This window comes from Neodiprion pinetum, chromosome 4 (assembly GCF_021155775.2).
Source record: "Neodiprion pinetum isolate iyNeoPine1 chromosome 4, iyNeoPine1.2, whole genome shotgun sequence".
Taxonomy (NCBI): domain Eukaryota; kingdom Metazoa; phylum Arthropoda; class Insecta; order Hymenoptera; family Diprionidae; genus Neodiprion; species Neodiprion pinetum.
In genome coordinates, this window is record NC_060235.2 from 685,078 (window position 1) to 705,378 (window position 20,301).

At 46.2% G+C, this 20,301-nt stretch overlaps 1 protein-coding gene across 3 annotated transcripts in view; it reads right to left on the reverse strand.

Moving 5' to 3' along the window:
• Nucleotides 1-20,301, reverse strand: part of LOC124216192 (SAM and SH3 domain-containing protein 1) — a 122,404-nt gene that overhangs the window by 2,371 nt on the left and 99,732 nt on the right. For 2 of the 3 annotated variants that reach the window (XM_046620425.2, XM_046620423.2), the window contains 10 exons: nucleotides 15,610-15,749; nucleotides 8,727-8,888; nucleotides 6,914-6,970; nucleotides 4,739-4,805; nucleotides 3,918-4,113; nucleotides 3,112-3,343; nucleotides 2,094-2,192; nucleotides 896-1,234; nucleotides 299-511; nucleotides 59-209 (listed from right to left, as the gene is read on the reverse strand). In XM_046620425.2, the coding sequence (XP_046476381.1) occupies nucleotides 59-209; nucleotides 299-511; nucleotides 896-1,234; nucleotides 2,094-2,192; nucleotides 3,112-3,343; nucleotides 3,918-4,113; nucleotides 4,739-4,805; nucleotides 6,914-6,970; nucleotides 8,727-8,888; nucleotides 15,610-15,749 (1,656 nt within the window). The remainder of the gene's footprint in view (nucleotides 1-58; nucleotides 210-298; nucleotides 512-895; nucleotides 1,235-2,093; nucleotides 2,193-3,111; nucleotides 3,344-3,917; nucleotides 4,114-4,738; nucleotides 4,806-6,913; nucleotides 6,971-8,726; nucleotides 8,889-15,609; nucleotides 15,750-20,301) is intronic. The other variant, XM_069135456.1, reaches the window with a different exon arrangement.

A 20,301-nucleotide genomic window follows, 5' to 3' on the forward strand; every position in this document is an offset into this window, starting at 1 on the left:
ATTTTGCCTCGAAAAATTCTTCGGACAGTCTCTTTTACCTCCGAAATTCAATACTCACAGTGAAGATCGTGGAGCAGTTGGACCGCCGTCAGAATCTTCGCCCGGTGCTCCGGCTGCTGGATACCGAGGTAATCGAGGTCCGCCGGTTCGAGTTCCCTGAAGAGCTCCAAGTCCTCGTAGCCGTTGAGGACGAATACGGAAATGTGTTCCTGGAGGTTAGAGGACGAAATGGAGATTGTGAGAAACTGACGGACGGAGGCTCGTCGAGCGTCGGAAACTTGGTGGAATTATCTATTACCTGAAGATTCATTCTCTGGAGCAGCTCCTCGACGGATCCGGGCTTCTGCCTGTACCTGTGACCCCATTTTCCCCGTTCAGGTTCACCGCGCCGCTGTACCCTCTCGTTCAGGATTTCGACGTTTATGAACTTGAAGTGTCCAAGGCGATTGTGAGCGACGCCCCGCCACAAACCGCTGGTGTTCATCTGAACGACGTCGATAACGTCCCCCTTCTTCACGGGGCGGCATGAAAAGAGAGATCGCGAGGGTTGAGGGGTTACACCCAATCAGGGAGGCCAAAAACAAGAAATTTTTAAAGGATATTTCGCGAAGAGACGTTTCAATTTGTTGATGTACATTTTTTTGTACATGTTGGCGGAGCATTGAACTTTATTCGGATATTTTTTATTTGTAAAAATAATGATTTTCAATACTGCCACAGCCGATATATGGGAGCACCTTTAAAAAAAGGCGTCTTGTGGTGAGCAAGATATATTTGGATCGGATAATTCCAAATAAAACCAAAAAAGATTTAGCTAATATAAGGTATTATCCGGTCGTTGATCAAAGGAATAAGAAAAACATTAGTTTGTACGCGCGCTTCGCGAGCTACCGACCTTGAACTTGAGGGCATCCTTGTCGTAGGGACTCGGCGTGTAGTCGACGAGGGCTCGGGCCCTGCAAAGAACGGGCCCGATTGAGGAAGGGCTGACCGTCTCCCTTTCCTCGCAGGAAATCGAGCTGTGATTGCTGCCAGCTCTTACCAGCGCCTGAGTGCTGGAACCGCTGCCACTCGGAAGGCTTTCCACGCTGCTCGCGCTGCAGGGAAAAGCTTCGGACGAAGCTCTGTCTTGGCGGAGCCGGGATATCTTGCGTTGAACGTCGTGCCTCAGGTTCCTGGCTCGACCAGCGATTCCGGCCCGAGCGTCGCTTTCCAGAAGAGCACTCGCCTCCGACTGGAATTCCAATAGTTATTTCGTCAAGAAACCGAGGAACCCTTTACAACCTTTGCCGTGGGGTGACTATGATACTGGATGGGTGAATTTTCGGAAAGCCACGGTTTCGGGTCAGGGCCATCGCACGTTGTTCCTGGCCAGCGAGCGAGACGAAATTACCTGACAAGTTTACCGACTAATTCAAGAGGAAATTCAAAGCTCTCGTATTTTTCGACTCGATTATCCAATGCCCGAGGTATTGCTTTTTGCAGGATTTTGATCCTGATGCAGAGCCCCGTAGTGAACGTTTATGGTCAACGTCGATGAGATAAGCGAAGGTATTCGAACGGCGGGACTCTCGACAATAAACCGATATTCCGATAGTTCAATACCTACTTTCCAGACGAATAATCGTCGTGCCAAAGAAAAGAACGCATAAAAACAGCGGAAAGAGGAAAGAAAGAACGTTAAGCGATCGTCCATACTTGGCCGCGAGTCGTTAGACCCCGCCGCATCAAGTTATCGATAAAGAAAATATGCAGAGAAGTAATCGCCTACTTTGCCATGCGTACAAAGTACGAGAAAGTGTAAGAAATACGTGCGTCAGCTTACACGGAGAATAACAGAAAATTATACAACGGCGATAATGAAAAACGGGAAGCAAACAAGCGGTGTAAAACACTGTGTGAATATGTATGATGCAGGTTGTAGGAGGGTTAGGTTTGGTACCTACATATCGCATGCGTGCATTGATACGGTACATTTATTTATTTATTTACGGTATGCGGGTAGGTATGAAGGTGTAGGTACTGCGTGTACACGCCAATCAACAATCAAGTTTTAACAACTGTTGGAAAAGAATTGTAATGAAATCACGTACTGTGTGAACAGCGGCCAAATGTTGACTTTCGATCTCTTCTTGATCCTCGTAGTCGCTGCTTTGGCTCGGGGAAATTCCCTCCTCCCCGCTACTGCGGCTCTACAATTAACACCCGAAATATTTTTTCTAATATTGAACATATAATGTAGACGGACAGTTGAAAAGCTGCGTTGCATTAAAGGGTATTATAAATCGTCGTGTGTGAGTGAGTGACGGCGATGCCAATGTACATATTCAGAGTATAAAAGTTAGGCAGGGGGTTAATTATAGGTACGTATAGAAGTACGAGACAACGATTCAAGATTGCATCGTAGGCAAGTATATGAGGATAGACGCAATGTATGATCCGCACGTGCGCCACTGTATGTATGTATGTATAATGTAGGTCTGTACATGTGTGTAATGTGTGTATAAAAGCTATGTTTGTAATATTATGTAAATATTAATGTGTTACGTGAAAATGTTTAAGCATCAGATAAGACATTTACCAAGAAAAGGCGTAAAGGGCAAAAATCAAACGAACCTTTTTTCCAGTCTTCGACAAATTCAATATCCGTTGCAAGCAACCGACGAGGTTTACGTTACTTGATCATATTTCGTTACAAATATCGAGCGTCCGTCGGCTAGTCGATTTCATTTCGCCGGAGCAGGAAAGAAACTGATCGACAAATTGTTTGCACAAGAGTTTTCGTTATTTATAACAGGACTTTCTGCCCGGATAAGGAAAGGAGTCCAGAGACCTAGACCGAATCTTTTACCGAAACCAATGACACATGGTGTCCTGGTGATCCGCCTCTTTCCGACGTCCCGACAACGATCACTTGGACCGGCGATCGTCACGACTGTATTGGAACAGAGTTCGAAAGTCGTTGGAACGAGAACCGTGTCTCTCTTGGAATAATTCGCGTTCGATGCGCGAATAGGTGCAGCACTAAACCGACGCGATGATGGGGTCGACGGAGGTTATACGAGGCTACGGGAGATGGACCGAGGGAAGTTTGATTGGATATCGACTGACCTGTACGTCACTGCTGGCGTAGTCGCCGCTTTCTCTCGAGGCTCGCGAATGCGTCAGGGGTATGATTGTCGGAGGGTTGTTGTGCCCCTGAGGAAGTATGAGTCCCCGCATGGTCGACATCGCGTGAGGTTTCCGAGATCGGTCCCGAGGGAGACTGATGTCCCCGGCGGTACGTAGCGAGATAACCCCCTCGCCCCTGTTCTCAGGGCGAAGATTCAGCGTGAAGCAGACTCTGAGGAAAATCATTGGTTCCGCGTTTAACACAGCGACGCAGCCAAGCGCCCCCCTTACGGTGGCTAATTTGTTTACTTTTTTTTACGTTTCTTTTTAAGGTACCGGTCGAGAAAATTTATGACTAATACTGCAAAAATTTTTTCGTAAAACCTGAAGGAGGTAGCAGAATATTTAGAGCTCGCTATCAATTATTGTAATATTTTTTACTTAATTTAATGTGTACACCTTACGGACTTGTGTGTATATATATATATGTATATATATATATATATATATTACTTTACTTTTATCGTATCGTGGTCCAATTAATAATTTCTCATAAAAATCAGTACTGAAAACGAAATGGGAACATTAAGGTGATGCGATACCCGTCTTTCTATAGTACAAACTGTTATCCAAATTTTTCCGAGCAATAATTGATGGCGAACTCTAAATATTTTTCTACCTCCTCCAGGTTTTACGATAATTATTTTTTCAGCAATTGTTACAAATTTCTCGATTACCAGCTTTAAAAAAAAAAGTTTATAAGTGAATGACCCTACGTCCCCCTCATCTTTCCATTCTCCACTCACCTTCCGTTCTGGATCGTCGCCGTCGGCACTGGACCCCCGGTTGCCCCCATCAGGAAGTCCTCCGGATCGGACTCGTAGGGCGGTTCGTCGTACCAGTGATGCCCCGGGGGCCCGGCCGGCCCCCCCGGGACTGGCCCTGGACCCCCGGCCCCCGCCGCCCCACATCTGGCGTCCTCGTCGTACATGTACGTGTCGTCTGGAAGCGGTAAACATCCGCGGTTAATCCCGGAGGGATGAGAGGGCAATGGTTTTTCATACTTCAAGAGCAGCTGGTACCGGGTGGAAATGTATTACGGATGCTTCTCCATTTTCCACACCCCAAGTTCTCTCTGTCTCCAAAGATGTTTTCAGAGTGTTTGACCAAGACGTTAGGGGATACGCTTTTTATACCCGCAAGCCTGGGCAAAGTTGTTGACGTTTCAGCTGAGGTACCGCGAGGCGGATTCTCGATTGGTGAATTCAAATCCAAGGATGGAAAGTGGAGGGAGGAGGGAGGAGGGATTAAGAAACAAGGGAATCGATTCGTTAACAATACAGAGCCAGACGTTTTTCCGCGCGAGCGAAACAGAAAAGGGATGAAATAGTAAATAGGGGGTGGAAAAATCGGAGTTCTATTTCCGAGTTAACAAACCTCTGCCTCCATCGGTACATTCTATTCGACGTTGTACACTTACATTTATACCGCATACCCATATACTACATGGGTTTGTACAGTTTCACCGATGAGAACTGAAGGGCAGACTCAACGCGGATACATACGTGGTATATATTGTATATATGTATACATACGCCTGTAAGACTGTGTACATGACTATACCAACCTCCTGGGAGCTGACCTCGTCCATCCCGTCCTAGCTGCATTAAACCTTGCCGGATGTCCCTCAGTATCTGAAATAAACCAGCCCAGCCGTTATTTGACGCTTGGATCGTTCCAGCGTTGTTACTCAACTTTGAAATGTCGTGTTTTTAAGACAAGAAGTTTAAACATTTGTCAGAGTAATTACAGATCATTTGAATCGGGGAGCAACGCCCGTTGTTTCGACGGTCGAGTCGATTGAAACGATAGAAGCTATCGAGAATAAGTGAGATATCAGCTGTATTAGATAAGTCGTCCGATCTGGATATTCCGATATTTCGAAATGGAATAAAAAAAAAAGGAAGGCGAGTAAATAAGTGAGCGGCGGAAGAATGCAGGAAAATCGCCGCCTCAGGCTTCCGTTGCTCCAGGGTCGTTGCACGAACGAGGGTTGCGAGGTCATCACGCGAAGGTGGGTGAAGAGGTAAAGGAAGGAAGGAAGAGCGGCTCTTCCTCGCTCCGTCACCCGAGGGAATCGTAAACCTGTGGCGGAGGTGACACTAAAACTTTTACAGGGAATAGCAGCCTTTATTTCCATATTGCCTGTCTGTGGCCTTAGCTCAAAGGGCAGCTGAGCTCGTGACTCTCCCGCCGACTAGAGAGGAAAGTTGTTTAATACAGTTTCGTTTTTCTTCTTCCAAGGCCCGAACAGGATATTTATTTATGAATATGAACTCGCACGCGGGTGACTTCCGGGCGAAGAAGAGAAGTAAAAAAAAAAGAAAGAAAAATACTGGGTATTAAGAGACGAGAGACGAAAGCACGACATTCGTTCTCTTTTTCTCATCATCGACGAACGGAGCTGCAATCTCTTGCGAAATTCTCGACGTTAAGATCAAGACGGTCGGAGTACCGGTCAAGACTTAACACCGTCGGAGCATGAAGGGCAAGAGATGATCCTGGATTATCCGTTAGGGCCATCAGCTTCCCGGATGAAGGGTGTCAAACTTTCTAATCCGAGTCGCAAACGTCGCGCGAAGTAAAATAACAGAAAACAACGAATAAATAGTGATGAAAATCTTTCATCCCCGAAACATTTGGGGCACAGATTAAATTTCCTCCATATGGATTATGGCCGGATGATATTTTTCCTTTCGCTTTTTGGAACGCGTAACGCTCTACTAGACACGATTTCCGGCAATTTTAGACAGAATATTTCTGGTACAGATATTGTACCAAAAAAAAATGACTAAATCGTGATGAACGTATTTCCGTGTATCTACATGCACAGATTGCAAAACCGATAAAAGGATTTGTAACTTGGAAAAAAAATAAAAATAATAATAACAATAATAGGTCTAAAGTATCGAAAAAGTTGTAGTGGATAAAAGCGACTGAAATCTATACCACTGTGCGTTATATTGTATTGAAAATTCTGGGTATATAGGTATGCTCGCAACGTACGTGGATGCGGTGTTCGAAAGCTCAATACGGAAAGCTGTGCCGCTAGCAATTGTAACCGAGAAATGAGAACCGAGATTATAAATAACAAAAATAAAGCGGTCGGTTAATTGTTTTTTCTACATGCAATAGCGACCGATACATCCCTAAAAAAAAAAACTCGATCAGACAATTTATCGGAAAGAATGTAATACAGTAAAAACAATCAATCAACTGTGCGCTAATCTGAGGATTGGATTGGTCCGATATTACTAAATCCTCTGGTATATTATACAGGTTCGTATGCGCCAGTATTGTATAATTCCACGAGAAAAATGTGTATATAAATTCCTGATGAATTCTGTCTATTTGATGGTATCAAGCTCTTGAATTTACACGCTGAGTAATTTTCTTGACCGTTTCCTATTTCTACTGTCGCAGAAAGAATATCCCGAGTATATTACGCGAGGCAGACAGCTGCCAGTGTGATCGGCTTGATGAGATATTTTTCTTTTGAAACAAAATTAACATACGCGAAGCAAATTTTGGAGCTTCGCTTCGCCTTGCTTTGTATTATGCAGAACGAGCTGATCGGCGATAAGGGATTGGAAAAGAAGCTGGGACGGCGTCACACGAGGATCACGTCCTCTAGACTTATTGCATAAATTATCATTCAGCATGAAGAAAGAAGTACGATTTTTATTAACTAAATAGTAAACGAATTGAGAGATGCATAGAAGAGCAAAGATATTGAACTCACTTCTTCATGCTCCTTGTGAAATTTCTCCTTTTTCCTCAGCGCCTCCTGGACCTTGAGCTGAAGTATGAAAAATCAAAAGATTAATTTTATCAGAGCTATATAGTATATTTATATCGATAAATTCGATTTTCACAACAATAAGATTTCATTTCTTAACAATTAACACTTAAACCGTAGTCATCCAGCAATGCAACGTGTCTAGGATCAATAATGATTACTCATTGCCGTAGAAGGCGTAGGAGCATAATTGGAAAGAGGAGAGGAAGGGATGAAAGGGGTACAAAAAGGTGGACGGGTAAGAAGTTAATTCAATTTGTAACTTGGCTTATCTGCGTGGCAAGCTGCAGGAGCGAGAAACGTGTTTACAGAGTAGGAAGAATGGACGAGAGAATGACGGTGTGGGAATATAATATCGGTGCAGAAAGCGGAGGGGCGTGAGAGCTGAATGGAAAGCGAGAGGTGCCTAGAAGTATAGCGGTGCGAAAAGTAAAAGGAAAATTTATGGTAATCGTAAAAAGTGGGTTGACGCAGGGCGGTGAAAGGAGGGGGGGGGGGGGGGAGGCATTATGTAACGTGATGAAGGGTCAAGCGACGAAAAACTCGAAAAGCTCCGGTCGCGAAAAAGAAGGAGAGGCCGCGTTGAAATGGGGTCAGTGGTAACGCGAGAGGCCAGGAGAGGAGGGGTGAACACATAAAATTAAATTGGATAAAGGTATAAAATTCAATAAACAGGTTGTGTATATTTACCGCGATTGTATGCCGTGCCTGCTATATAGATATATGGCGTATTTGTTTAAGATTCGAAATGCTATTTATAAGAATGGGAATAAAGGTGGGGAGTACAAAAAAAAGTATAATAAGCACCGAGTACGATTCAGCAAGTGGTGTGGATCCGAATGGGTTACACATGAAACATCGAGCAGATGTATCTTTGCACTTTTATGAAAAATAAGTTGAGGAATTATTGTTTCATCGGAGCTTCGATCGCAAAATTGTTTTCGTCAGTTGGAGTTTTTGTTAAAATTATGTGATAAAAGCAAAAACAAAATAATTAACAAGAGGAATACTGAGAATGCAGGCGCAACGATAATTTCTCTCGTGAAACATTGCAAGTGGGAAGAAAATTGAAACGACGAGATCTAGAGAGAGAGAGAGAGAGAGAGAGAGAGAGAGAGAGAGAGAGAGAGAGAGAGAGAGGAGAGAGAGAGAGAGAGAGAGAGAGAGAGAGAGAGAGAGAGAGAGAGAGAGAGAGAGAGAGAGAGAGAGAGAGAGAGAGAGAGAGAGAGAGAGAGAGAGAGAGAGAGAGAGAGAGAGAGAGAGAGAGAGAGAGAGAGAGAGAGAGAGAGAGAAAGAAAAAAATAGGGAAAGTAAAAAATGGAACATCCTGAACATCCAACTTCTATAAAAGTAGGTACAGTGATTGATGCTTTCACTGCCGAGTTGGACTCAGTGAATTACTCTTTTTCCCTTGGGGTTAGATTAGGCTCAAAGTTTAGAGACGGAGGGGTGAACGAAAGGAAAGAGTAGAGGGAAAAAAAAGAAAAAAACACGAACGAAGAAAAAGAAAACGACTGTGAAGTCTGTGACTTATGGTATATACCTGTATGTTATAGGTACATATTTATGTATATATACACCTGTACGCGTGCGTCAAAGTTATAGAGTTGAAATTCACCGTCTAAAAGTCGTCTCCGCAAATACATATGTATGATATATTTTTACGTAGAATGTAGATGCCGTGATGGAAGTATAAAACTGCACATAGATGTATTCAATGCGGATAGCGTTTAATGACCATAAGCACGAAACTCACCCTGTGAATTGTTTCTTCGAAACTGTTCGGCTGACCGCCGTTCATTTGGAGATACCTCAGCCGATCGTAGTCTCTGGGGTCGACCATCGACCGGAGAATCGTATGTCCCATTTCCGGTCCTAGTCCAAGTCCACTTTGCAAAACACTGTCCGGTGTATCGACCTTGAACCAATAAGCAAAGAGTAAGAATTGCCTTTCGGAACTAACCGAGCACAGACACGATTATCAAATATTCACCCTGCGGACACGACAGGGTAGGAGAGATTCAATTACACGTCAGACTATTTCTGCGCTTTGGATCAAACCGTTTGCTCGCCAATCTCGCTATCAGTCAGGATTCAGGCAGACGAGACAATCCCGGCGAGGATGATCGACGTGTATGAATTTGTCAAATTTCCTCGTTGAATTTGCACAATTACACGTAGCTAAATTTGAATCCCTTGCAAAGTCGTTGGCCAAATCCATTCCGGTGACTCGACACGAACGATCAATTCTTCGGCGCTGGGTGTAAATCACAATAAACTTGGCCGGGAGATAAGACCGGGGAGGTACAGATAGATAAATTGCCAAGTGCGGTGGTATAGATTCAGAGATGGGTCGAGAAGGGGCGAGGGAGGGGCGGGCGCAGTGGTAGTAACATATATTTTTAAGGGCTAAGCAGCTAACTGGCCACCTGGGACAGCTTCTCCTTACTGCCGGATCACTTTATCCCCGTTCTTCTTCGCCTCGCTTCTCCGCCTACAACTCGATTTATCCAACCATTGTTACAGAAGGAAAGACAAAGGGCGGGGGAGGGCAAGGAACGATAGTGGGTCCGAGCTACCACACCTGACAAATGCAATTAAGCGCGGCCATTTGTTCCCGCCTCGACTGACACACGAACCGCAGTCCTGAGACTCGGTAGCTCGATGCATTCCATTTACACCATGTTCCCCGACATCTTCGTTTCTTCGCCTAGTTTCACTCTCTCTTTCTCTTTCTCTTTTCATCCGGCCATCAGCCGAGGAATTACACTTTTATGGTTTGAGAGGGTTTGGGAGGGTTTGGGAGGGGGTGGAAGAAGAGACCCTCAGCATTACGAGGCTGTTTCCGAATACCCCGGGGATCGCAAGACCGTAAAAATATTTATTCTCGGGTGAAATTGGGTTCGAGTTTGGTTACACCGCAGACCGTTGCCCATTGATAGGTATGCAGGTGCGTGTTCGTAGGCATCCGCTTTCCTACCTTGGAGAAAAATCTTCAATCGCCTCACATAATCCACGAATCGTGTCTTCCTTGGCGCATTCTAAACCGAGAATGATAAAATTTCCTACCAGGTGTCATCAGTATTCGTCTGGTATGAGTTGACTTCTCAGCAATAGCCCGTTTCCAATAAAATATCAATTTTTAGAAGCAGATCCGTGAAGTGGAACGGTGGCGTAACGGTTTTCCACGGCGATGCCGTGGTGGCGTTCATTCCGGGGTGGGTTAATTGATAATTAATTCCAATTACGGCCTTGAAACGTTGAGCCTGTTGGCCGGAGAATGACACTAGCGACACTTCTGACTAATAGGTAGGTTATGGTAGATACCCACTCCTCAAGTTCTCGAGAATTTTGGAAAGAGATAATTGGCAGCACGAGTAAGAACTGGCGATCCGCAAATATTCACTTAATCGGTTGATCACTTTACGTGTACCATTCCGGCATGGGTAAAAGACTCCCAGCTGGTCTCTGACCTTTCGCCTTTCGAGCTCAAGCGAGCATCTCAAAGTGTGCGGCAGGACCTTTTTCGCTGCGTAGATCGGGCGGCACAAGGCGACGAAAACTCTGGGCCGTGCCGGTGATCCACGCAAACCACTTAGTCAGAGGGAAACCGAGGGTCAAGCAAGTAGCAGCAGGTGCTGGACGCGAGCCCTCATTAGGCAATTACTCGGAAGGTTATTCGCAGCACTGTGTCTAGAAGTCAACCCTCGGCCCTCAACCCGGGCCCAATGAGGGGCTGGATGGGAGCCAGACCCGGAGTAAACCGGTGAATTTTCGTACGGTGCAACAAGTCAGCAGTAATTGTGTAACACCGTGGGTCGATAGCCAGGGCGAGAATTTTCTCTCCCTTTCCAAGACCTCCGGATTTCGGTCCGTTTGGTTCGTAGTCGGAATTTAGGAGGGCGGTCCGGCGCCGGGTGTTTGCCTAATTTTTGACTGCCCTGTGCGGACTCGAGGGGTCAGCCAAGTTGGTCGACTTATTTGCAGGCCGCCAGAACGGCTTCTGTCAAATTCGACCTCCTGGGTCTGGGAAAGTGAATGCAGGTTTGATCCAGCCGGCAGCAGGACTCTCTGTCATACCCTTGGTCCAATTTCTCATGTATTTCCGAACGCCCGGTATCGCCCGACCGTGCACACTCCTCTCCGACGACACACTAACTCATCCGCGATAAACGAGACTTCGGATTTACGAGGCAAACATGCGTGTAGAGTCGCTGCTGCGTCGCGAAGACCGAGAGTCCCGGATAGCATCGGTGGTAGGTTTTTAGCCTCGAAGGAATAGATCCTGGCTTGGTATAATATACAATAGATAAGCGACGGTTTTCGTTAGATTGAAAGATGAGGATCGCTCGCGGGATGATTAGAGCCAAATCTGTGCTTCCTCCATTTGTCAAGTTCAATGGGCACTGATCCGCCCTCAATCCCCTTTCTGAAAAAAAACTTTCAAGCCTGCTAGCTGCCCCGCCGAATCGTCGGTTAACAAATTCGATCGTCAGATAGCAAAACAGCGGCCGCGAGAGATCTTCGACTAATTCAAACAGTCGCCTGATAAGCCAGCGAAAAGCGGTGCACCAGTTGATCCTGGCACGATAAGGCCTTGGAGGGATAGGATAGTGGGGGCAGAGCTTAGGCTCGACACGCGATCATTTATCCATCCCTGAAAACCTTCTTTTCAGGGGCTTGATCCGACCTGAGGAGATTCCCCGCAGACGAACGCCGAGTATATATACATATATGCGGTATAAGGTATCTGCAGGCATACCCAAGGTGAGGTGAGGTGATCGATAAGTCACCGATCCTCGACGTAGCCTCACCTCGGCCGCGTGTGGGATGAGTATAGCCGAAGCTCGACTCTCCTTGCTTTATCATTCGGCTTTGACAAGCCAAGCCATTGAAAATCCGGGTATACACCGGGCGGTGCTTTGGTAGCTTGCTGCGATCAGAGGTATCGTTTTGCCACACCAATCGTTAGATTTACGATAAAGAAAAACGAGAGATAGATAGAAGAATAACAGGAACAAAGGAAAGCAGCGACCAGCTGAAACGGCCAAAGATCAGGGGCCAAAGGAAGAATGAAATTGGAGAGGACCCAAAAACGAGGTGAAGTAGAATGCGATATTGTATATGGTTGTAATTTTCATCGCCATCGTCGTATGTGGTTTCACAAGACAAACATATCGCCATGGTGCAACGCATTTTGGTTCTCCGATTATACACGAGAGTGTGGCCGGCGATCACGTACCGACAGCGGTCGGATTGACCGGGACATCAGCATGAGCAATGAATATGGAATGCGGCTGTTAGCGCGTACGGAGCATCGCCCGTGCTACTTTACGATAATCACTTACAATTAGAGGAATGCTCGCGTTCCGTCGCTGCATCCGAAAGCGTAGACAATATCACGAACCGAAGCTATGTATGTACCCAGAAGCTTTTTTCTCACATCTAGTTATCGCATGTTGACGAATTTTTTCCCCTATTCTAACAACGGTTTTGGTACTCTAAGCACATATTTTTTTTCAGGGAGTCAGGAATCGGACCTGAAACAAGTGCAAAGGGAAAACCATATCGGTATAAGAGCGATAACAAAGCTGAGATTTGCGCTGCATAAGGAAAAAGCAAAGGCAAATGAGGGATATCTGTATTCAGCGGTAGAGATGTACTCTGCTATATTCGTGAATAAACAGCAGCGTCAAATTCAAATGCGAAGCGTGGTGGTGGTGGTGGGAGGTGAAGGTGGGAGGGTTGAGGTACTGGGAGACGCTAGAATTTCATGATTTGCTTATGCAAAAATTTGAGGGTGCGAATCTGGTTGGTGGTTTCGGAGTGGGGGGAGTAAAACGGAGGGTGCACTGAAAGCTGTAGTACAGGATATAGTAGCAGCGCGGTATTTAACCTTGGACACTGGCGTAGATATCTGGACCGGACCAGGCATCGCAGTTGTATTCTTGAATAATAATTCTTCTATTCGCCTGAATCCCGACGCGGCGACGCCCCTCTTCTCTTCAGCCTTCATACGGTTTGGATTTCAGAATGAAGGTAGGTAGGGTGGGCGGGAGAGAGGGAGAAATAAAGGAAGGAAGGAAGGAACTACAGGGTTTCACTCCCCGAAAAACGAGGGTCAGGAGGCTAACAGCTGAGTGTATTTCACGCCCCCTGCACGTCCCTTCGAGTATTAGCATATAAAGCGAGCGGTACGTCTTGTTTATGTTTGGCGGTGGTGTAGCTTCGGCGGTGTTTACTCGATATTTTTTCTTCCTATTCCTACTATTTTTCCCTCAGCTCTTCTTTCTCCGTTTACAATTTTCTATTCCTTCACCATTTCACTTTGTATATTATATTTCTCTTCAAGTAACAAACGTCTTCTTCGATCCTCCCCCCCCTCCCCCCCTTCTTTCCCTATAATCAACACTTTTATCTCTCCCAACTTTGATATTAACCCATTACGATTCCGCAACGACTTGTATTACTGTTGAATTCAGTCTCTCTAGAAGATCTTCATTCAATACGCTTATTTGGCATACGACAGTGACTGCTGGGCACGTCAACCATGCGGCTTTTTGTATTTATGTATTTTTTTAAAATTTTTCTTCATCTTTATCTAGGTGGATTCACCGGTTAAAATCCGAGGGCCTTTAGCGGCTCATCATAGGATGAAATGATCGCCATAGGGCCATGGGTATACCTATAAACTTTACAGCCTCCCGAGGCATCAAGAGGCATGGGGTCACCGAGTTCCGACTACAGTATAGGATATACCAGAGAAGATCAAAGCGTCTGCGTATCAAATTGAGGCCCCTGGCTAGTGCTACGTCAGCAACGCTCGTTCAACTGTTCGTCCGTTCCTCTACGTTATACGTATCGCTAAATTAACAAATGATTCTGCCACTGCTGTGGCAGCAGCAAACGAATATTTCAAGTGGTCACAGTTCAGATTTTGGGGGAGAAATAACCAAGTGTCGTTCGAACACCGTTATTCGAAATTGCTGCATAACGATTTTTTACTATCTGGCAGAGTGGGTAATACCTACGTACTTTCGACCATTGCAGCGTTTCGGAATTAAACTCCGTAAATTGGAAGGGAAATAGGAGGAAAATTTTATTGCTCTTTTCGTTTGCGTTATTCCCTTGGTTCTTTTTAAATTTTCCCTATTTTTCTCTCGTCAAACGTTTATTCGGCGTTAAAATGCGCCCGCAAATATCTCTGGTGCTTTTATACCTACGCGTAACTCGCTGCACAGCGTCGGATTAAATTCACCCGATGTTATTTGTCCGAACACGGTTTTATAATCGTTGCAATTAATTCACGCTAGCCCCGCGGGCCAGTGAATCCGTTGTCGTGGTATATGAAATGGAAAACAAACAAGCAAAAGGATAAAATAAAAACAACGAGAGACCAGCATCCGATAAAACTGATCACTTGACGCATTATTGATACTATTATATTATGCATTATACACGTGCAAAATTGCATCAAAAGGAACATGTTGCAGGAGTCTCTCAAGACCGGACGTTGAAAACGTTTTGAAAAAGGAAAAGTATGAAATGCCATGCAATTTTATTCCCATACGTCTAATAACAATGAATTTTTTGAGTAAATCTTTAGCAGATTTTGAAGATATATTGAAATCAATCCGACGGTCATATTGTGGGCAAGACTGTGGTATTTGTTTGTTAATTGTAACGAAATAAGCGGGGATATAGGAATACTGTAAATCCACAGAACCTGCGTAATGGTTTCTGGATAATTCCGGTACGTAAACCGCGAAAGGTTATTACCGGTGCTCGCGATTGCTATAACAAAGTTCTGGCAATAATGAACACTATATGACGCTGCAGGGCTGCAAGCTGGGGCGTCGGTCACAGGGGACGGAAGAGAGGAATTGACGGATACATGGATCCATGGATACATAGGCATACCAACGCGAGCATGTATTTCATGCGATACCGAAGGCTGAACGGGGGTGGAAAATAGTATTGGATGCACATATATATGTATTTACGAACGCGTCATTGATTTTCATGAATACTCGGTAATTACAAATTGTTCCCTCGGCCTGCACCGGGAATAATACAGTTTCACGTTCCAACGAATGATGCGCGTATTAAGGTATAATGTGCTATTCCATCGCGGGTGCACCGATCTTTGCCGTCGCATTCCTTCATTCTCAATCTCTCTTCGCTGTCCGTCGACGAGGCGGTGTAATATTTTTTTCCCCGTACACCCCCATCGACGTTTCGTCAACGGTAAACGGCAGCTATTGGTTATAAATCAAAGGGGGAAGAGGAAGGGGACTGAGTAATAATTTCACAAGCGGCTATGATCCCCGAATTTCAACCGTTTCGGGTATAATCCCCGTCCGCTGTGTTTATACCCAACTCACGATCAGTTTGGATTTAATACTTGACAAACGGGCTCGATACCTGAATCGGTAATTAATTCTAATTTCAAGCCATTACCGTCCTAGCCCACGATCCCCGACACCATCGCCCATATCGTCCCACCGCTGGCACCAAAACGCGAACGGTCACGTCCAACGATTCGTTAGGGGGCGCAGAATTTTTGCGTCGCCAACGCGACGGCCGACGTTGAGAATGACGCGCTCGTCGGATAAATGTGTAAGGTGGCAGGTACTCACTCTTTGAGGAACGCCCATCCGCGTCCGTCCGTGTCTCGGCGATCCCTGCGGCTGACCGTGTTTCTCCTTCCTATGGGTTTTCAGCCCCCGAAGCAGCCTTGAGAACGTTGTTTTCTTCTTGCTCGTGTTCTGGCCCTGATCTGTAATCAGAATAATGGACCGTTAGGCGGAAGACGCTGCTGCAGCGACGGCACGGCACGGCTATCAGACACACCGCGGCATACAGGCATGCATAAAACATGAAATATGCGCCGCGTGTTCCTATCATCTGCTCCGCGGGTTTACCGGGAACTGCCGCTTCGCCGTTCCGACGTTCCTCCCCTCTTCGGCTCGAGTGGAAAATAATTTCCATAGCCTAGCGGCGGAGTTCATTTTGTCAAACCCGTCAGTTTCACCGACTTCCGAATCCCACTCGTGTCACATCCTCGAACTATCTTTCACCTTTCCTGTCTCTCAACGTCGTATGCTGCTTCGTCTCCGCTCTCCGCGCTTCGTGAAAAAATATCGAGAGAGTAGTCACAGATGGTTTAAAAGCAGCAGATGTTTGAAGGGCGGTTTTGTAAGACGGAAGCTAGTTCGTGTTTATCTCCGGGTATCCAGAACCCTCAGATCACGGTTGGGTTATTGGGCACCAGCAGGCTCCTCGAGCATGAAAGATTCATAATGTGAACGTAAGAGCCGCGCCAGAAGAGCTGATCTCGAGCGGGAGTCGAGTCTAGGAAGAAGATGAAGGGATCCGAGGAGGTTCAGTGGACGGTGGAAGAGAGATGCTCGGGGAAAACCGCCAAACCGCGAGCCCAACGGAACCGGGAGGGTTGGAGTTCGTTCCTTCCTTCCTTCCTTCCTTCCTTCCTTCCTTTCGTCCTTCCTTGTCTACCTACTCGTATTATCCCGTGTCTACTTCACCCCGACCATTAAGTTGCCCGACGAGATACATCCAGTGGTTTGATTCGCCGATGGTTCCCGCCTCTGGCATTATAATTCCTCTTGGAAACTTTCACTGAAATATCGCCATTTCTAAACACAGCCCCGAGCCGCGAGCGGCGGACAATCAATTTCCATCAATTTGTGGAGGTAGAGGAAGAGGAGCAGACGGGGATAGAGTATTTCACGATAACTGGATCAGTGTTTAACATTAGCTGGGCAAACATCGAGCTGACTGGGCGAGGATGATAAATTGCGGAAACGAGATTGTACACGCGATGGTCGATCTTGACGCCGAGCAAACGGAGGAGCTCGGAGAATAGAATTTTAGCGTGTCGTTATTACGCAAGATTTGGAATTTTTCCCTTCAATTTGTATCCTCCGGTATAAATGAGCAGAGACTGTCGTGGCGGCGTTGCCGTGAAACACGGTCCGTGATTCGATTTGCATCTCAGCTCGGCGCCGACGCCGGTTCGAGCTTCGACTTCCTCTCATAAATAATAAACGAACATTGCAAGGGTGGTTTTGTCTCGGGTGTAAACGCGGCTATTCGTCTGGGGATTTCGGAACGTGGAATGTCTCAAAAATTCCGTACCGTCAGTCAGTGACGACGTTAAATCATAGGTATGCAAAATATTTTACAGGATGGGGAATGGACGGTCAGCGTTGGAGGTCAGCTACAAATCAACACCGAATTTCATTGCGTCAACGCGTATAAATATTCCAGTCAAACTTTGTCGGCCCCCGGCCCTATTTATTCTCGAGGTTTTGATAGATAATGCAATAAAGGATCATCCCTCGGCGCAGGATCACCGGATGAACGCATTCTCGGTCGACTGATCCAAGCGGGGCTAATCCGCACTTTCACATGCTAATTGAGGGATGGTAACAAGCATTATAACTATGCTCCTCGTAAACGGAATTATAACGATACCTACGCGTGTCTAGTCAATCTCAATGGAATCCGGGATCAGGAAGCAAGGACTAATAACCAGCAACCGCTACGGTGTGAAATTGCGAACGCGACATCACCGGCGGATATACGATATACAGCCGAGGTTTGAGAAGCTCGAGCTTGCGTAAAAAAAAAAAAGAAAAAAATAGAAGAGCGAGCTAAGCGCGGCGTCGCGGTGCATCGTTTCGATTCTAAATCGCGTCTGTCTGGTTATAATCTTAGGAAAGTTGCGGTAAGTCACGATGAGCCTGTCTGGGGTTGCAGGGGTTGCAGGGGTTTCAGGGGGTTGGGGTTGGTGCTCTCCGGCAGGCAATCGGGTGTGGACCGGTAATATCGGAGATATATTGCCCCTGGCGACCACAAGTCACGTTCAATCGAATGAATCGTACATGGAATAAAAATAAACCTCATCTCTTTTCATCCGGCGCGCTCTGTCGATACCGAAACGGGCTGGATATGGGCTAACGGCTGCCATGCCTGGGCATAGAACCGACAAACAAATGGGTTCGCGGACCATGCATCAAATCCTTAACTTTGCAGCGTCGCGACGCCGAGACTTCGCCGTCTGCGATCCTTTCGTCCTCCTTTCTCTCTACCGCTCGAATCGCGTATCTCTTTTCAACTTGCCAATTGAACCCCTCTCACCTTGATTGCCGATCGATATACGTAGAGTTACCGAGCTTTGGAAAAAAGATTTCTAAAGCTCTTTGTTCCACTTCAAAATGGTGTACAATATCAAAGATGTAACGATATCTCGGATACACTTGGCACGGACGATTTTCTCACCGCTTCGGTCGCTGTGGCTTGCTGCAATTTCGAAAGCTCTTTCGGCGGGCAGTAAATCGGGCAAAACGATGTAGATATACGCCTCGATATTGGCAGATATTGGGTTTTTTTTTTCTTTTTTCTTGGTCTCCCATTTCGATGTTCATTGTATTTTGTTTCTTTGCCAGAACGTGTCGCGGTATATCAGATTCTACGATACCTTGCGGATACTTAAGATGAATATTTCGGTATAAGGCTGCTTGTTTTTCTCAGATTGAGCATTTGCGCGCAAAGAGATCGTGCGCCTTTTTTCGTCTACCGTTGAACGGTTCGTTTCTTTCCGACAAAATATCACCAGTCTTCAGCCACGGTTGAACTTGACGATAAACCTAAGAGAAGATTCAGCGAAAATCTGCAAGCTAGGATTTCTCACTCGACCGACGGTTTTGCCGGTGTGAAAATCACAAGTTTTCAACACGGTAAACGTGCCGGGCGAAGGTTCCGAAGCCAAAAGAGAAAATAGATGTGACCAGCATACGGATATGAATTTTATTACCGCCGCAGTTGCACATTCTTCAAATTTCCATACTCAAATCCTGTTACAAACTGCCACCCTCTGTTGATTTTCGGAATTCCGAGTATTGAAGTTTCGTCGGATAAGAAGGAGAGACGACGCGGGAAAAAGCAAAGAAGAAAGGGAAGGAAGGTGTCGCAGCGCCGATATCGCCGCCCCTACCTTGCGCTCGGCTGACAATTAAGGCGGAGTGCAGCTATGCTGAGGGTGCATCGCGGTGCATCACGGTCGGGGCGGAATCCGAGGGTGCAGTTGAAACGATCCGGTAGCCGAGAGAGAGAAAAGCAGCCTGCAGTCTGGTCCGGCGCTGCTCCGCCGAGGTGTCGAGTCTGCGAGCCTCTTCTCGAGGAGAGGAGGCGTGCTTGTCTATTCTCCCCGTTTGTCACGCCTCAGAATTCGTAAAGGAGAAAAGAAAGGAAAATTGAAGAGGTTGCACAGAGGAAAAGAACGCGGAGCGCATCTAGTCGAGCAGAAAAATGCGGCAGACGGTCTGTTCTCTTTTATCTTTATTTCAGTTATTTTTATTTCTGAAACAGCATTTCGAGAATCGCCCTCACAGATCGACTCGCTTCAACTCGGTGGATCGCTGATCCGGAAACTGAGCGGCTCATCGGTAACTCCGTGGTTAAACAGCCTGAACCGTCGTGCAAATATCCGCTGTCAGTTAATTGCGAGAGCGTTTTGCATACTCGATCAGAGCTGGGTGGTGATGTTTCCGAAAGTCTGGCACAGTGGCCATGCCTATAATCGGACGTTTGGGCCCGCAAAAACGGGCCGAAAAGTCGCAGGTTCTCCGATCGGACGCTGTTAAATCGCTGAAATCTGCGTTCAACGGTTTGCACGTAAAGTCGTAGCTGCAGGGGATTTGGAGAGAATGAAAAACCCCCGCTATAAGTTGTACGGAAGAAAGGACGTTATTTATCCGCGCGAGAAATGGCATGGAGCCCGCTTTTTTTTTTCATCCTCCTCTTTCATCCCCCTTGCCGGATAGCAGTTACTTATTTAGGTACCTACCTATCGAACTTTGACTCGCTGCTCCGAACTATTCGTCTCTTACCAAAGGCTGCAGGCAAGCGTTATACCGCGCGCGGATTCAGAATTACCTAACCCCCGGGAATTATTCACCTGGACGATGTTCGAGCTGAGATTTCATGTCGGAATGAAACGGCTTTAGAGGCGGGCTGCCTTCTACGATATCATATCTCCCAGGCACGTATTCCAGACACAAATCCGAACTCTAGAAACGCACCGAATTACACGACATTTCGCTTCAGCCGTATTAACCGCACGTAAAGCGATATCGAATGATGAATAAATTTACGACATTCCGCAGCAGTCGCATAGCGTCGAATTATCTGCAATGAAAATAGAAACGAATTCCATCCGAGCAATAATTACCGCTATGCGGGTGTGTGGGTGTAGTAATAATTAACGGAACGTTGAACATCGACTTTTAATGAGTGAAAAATCGAGC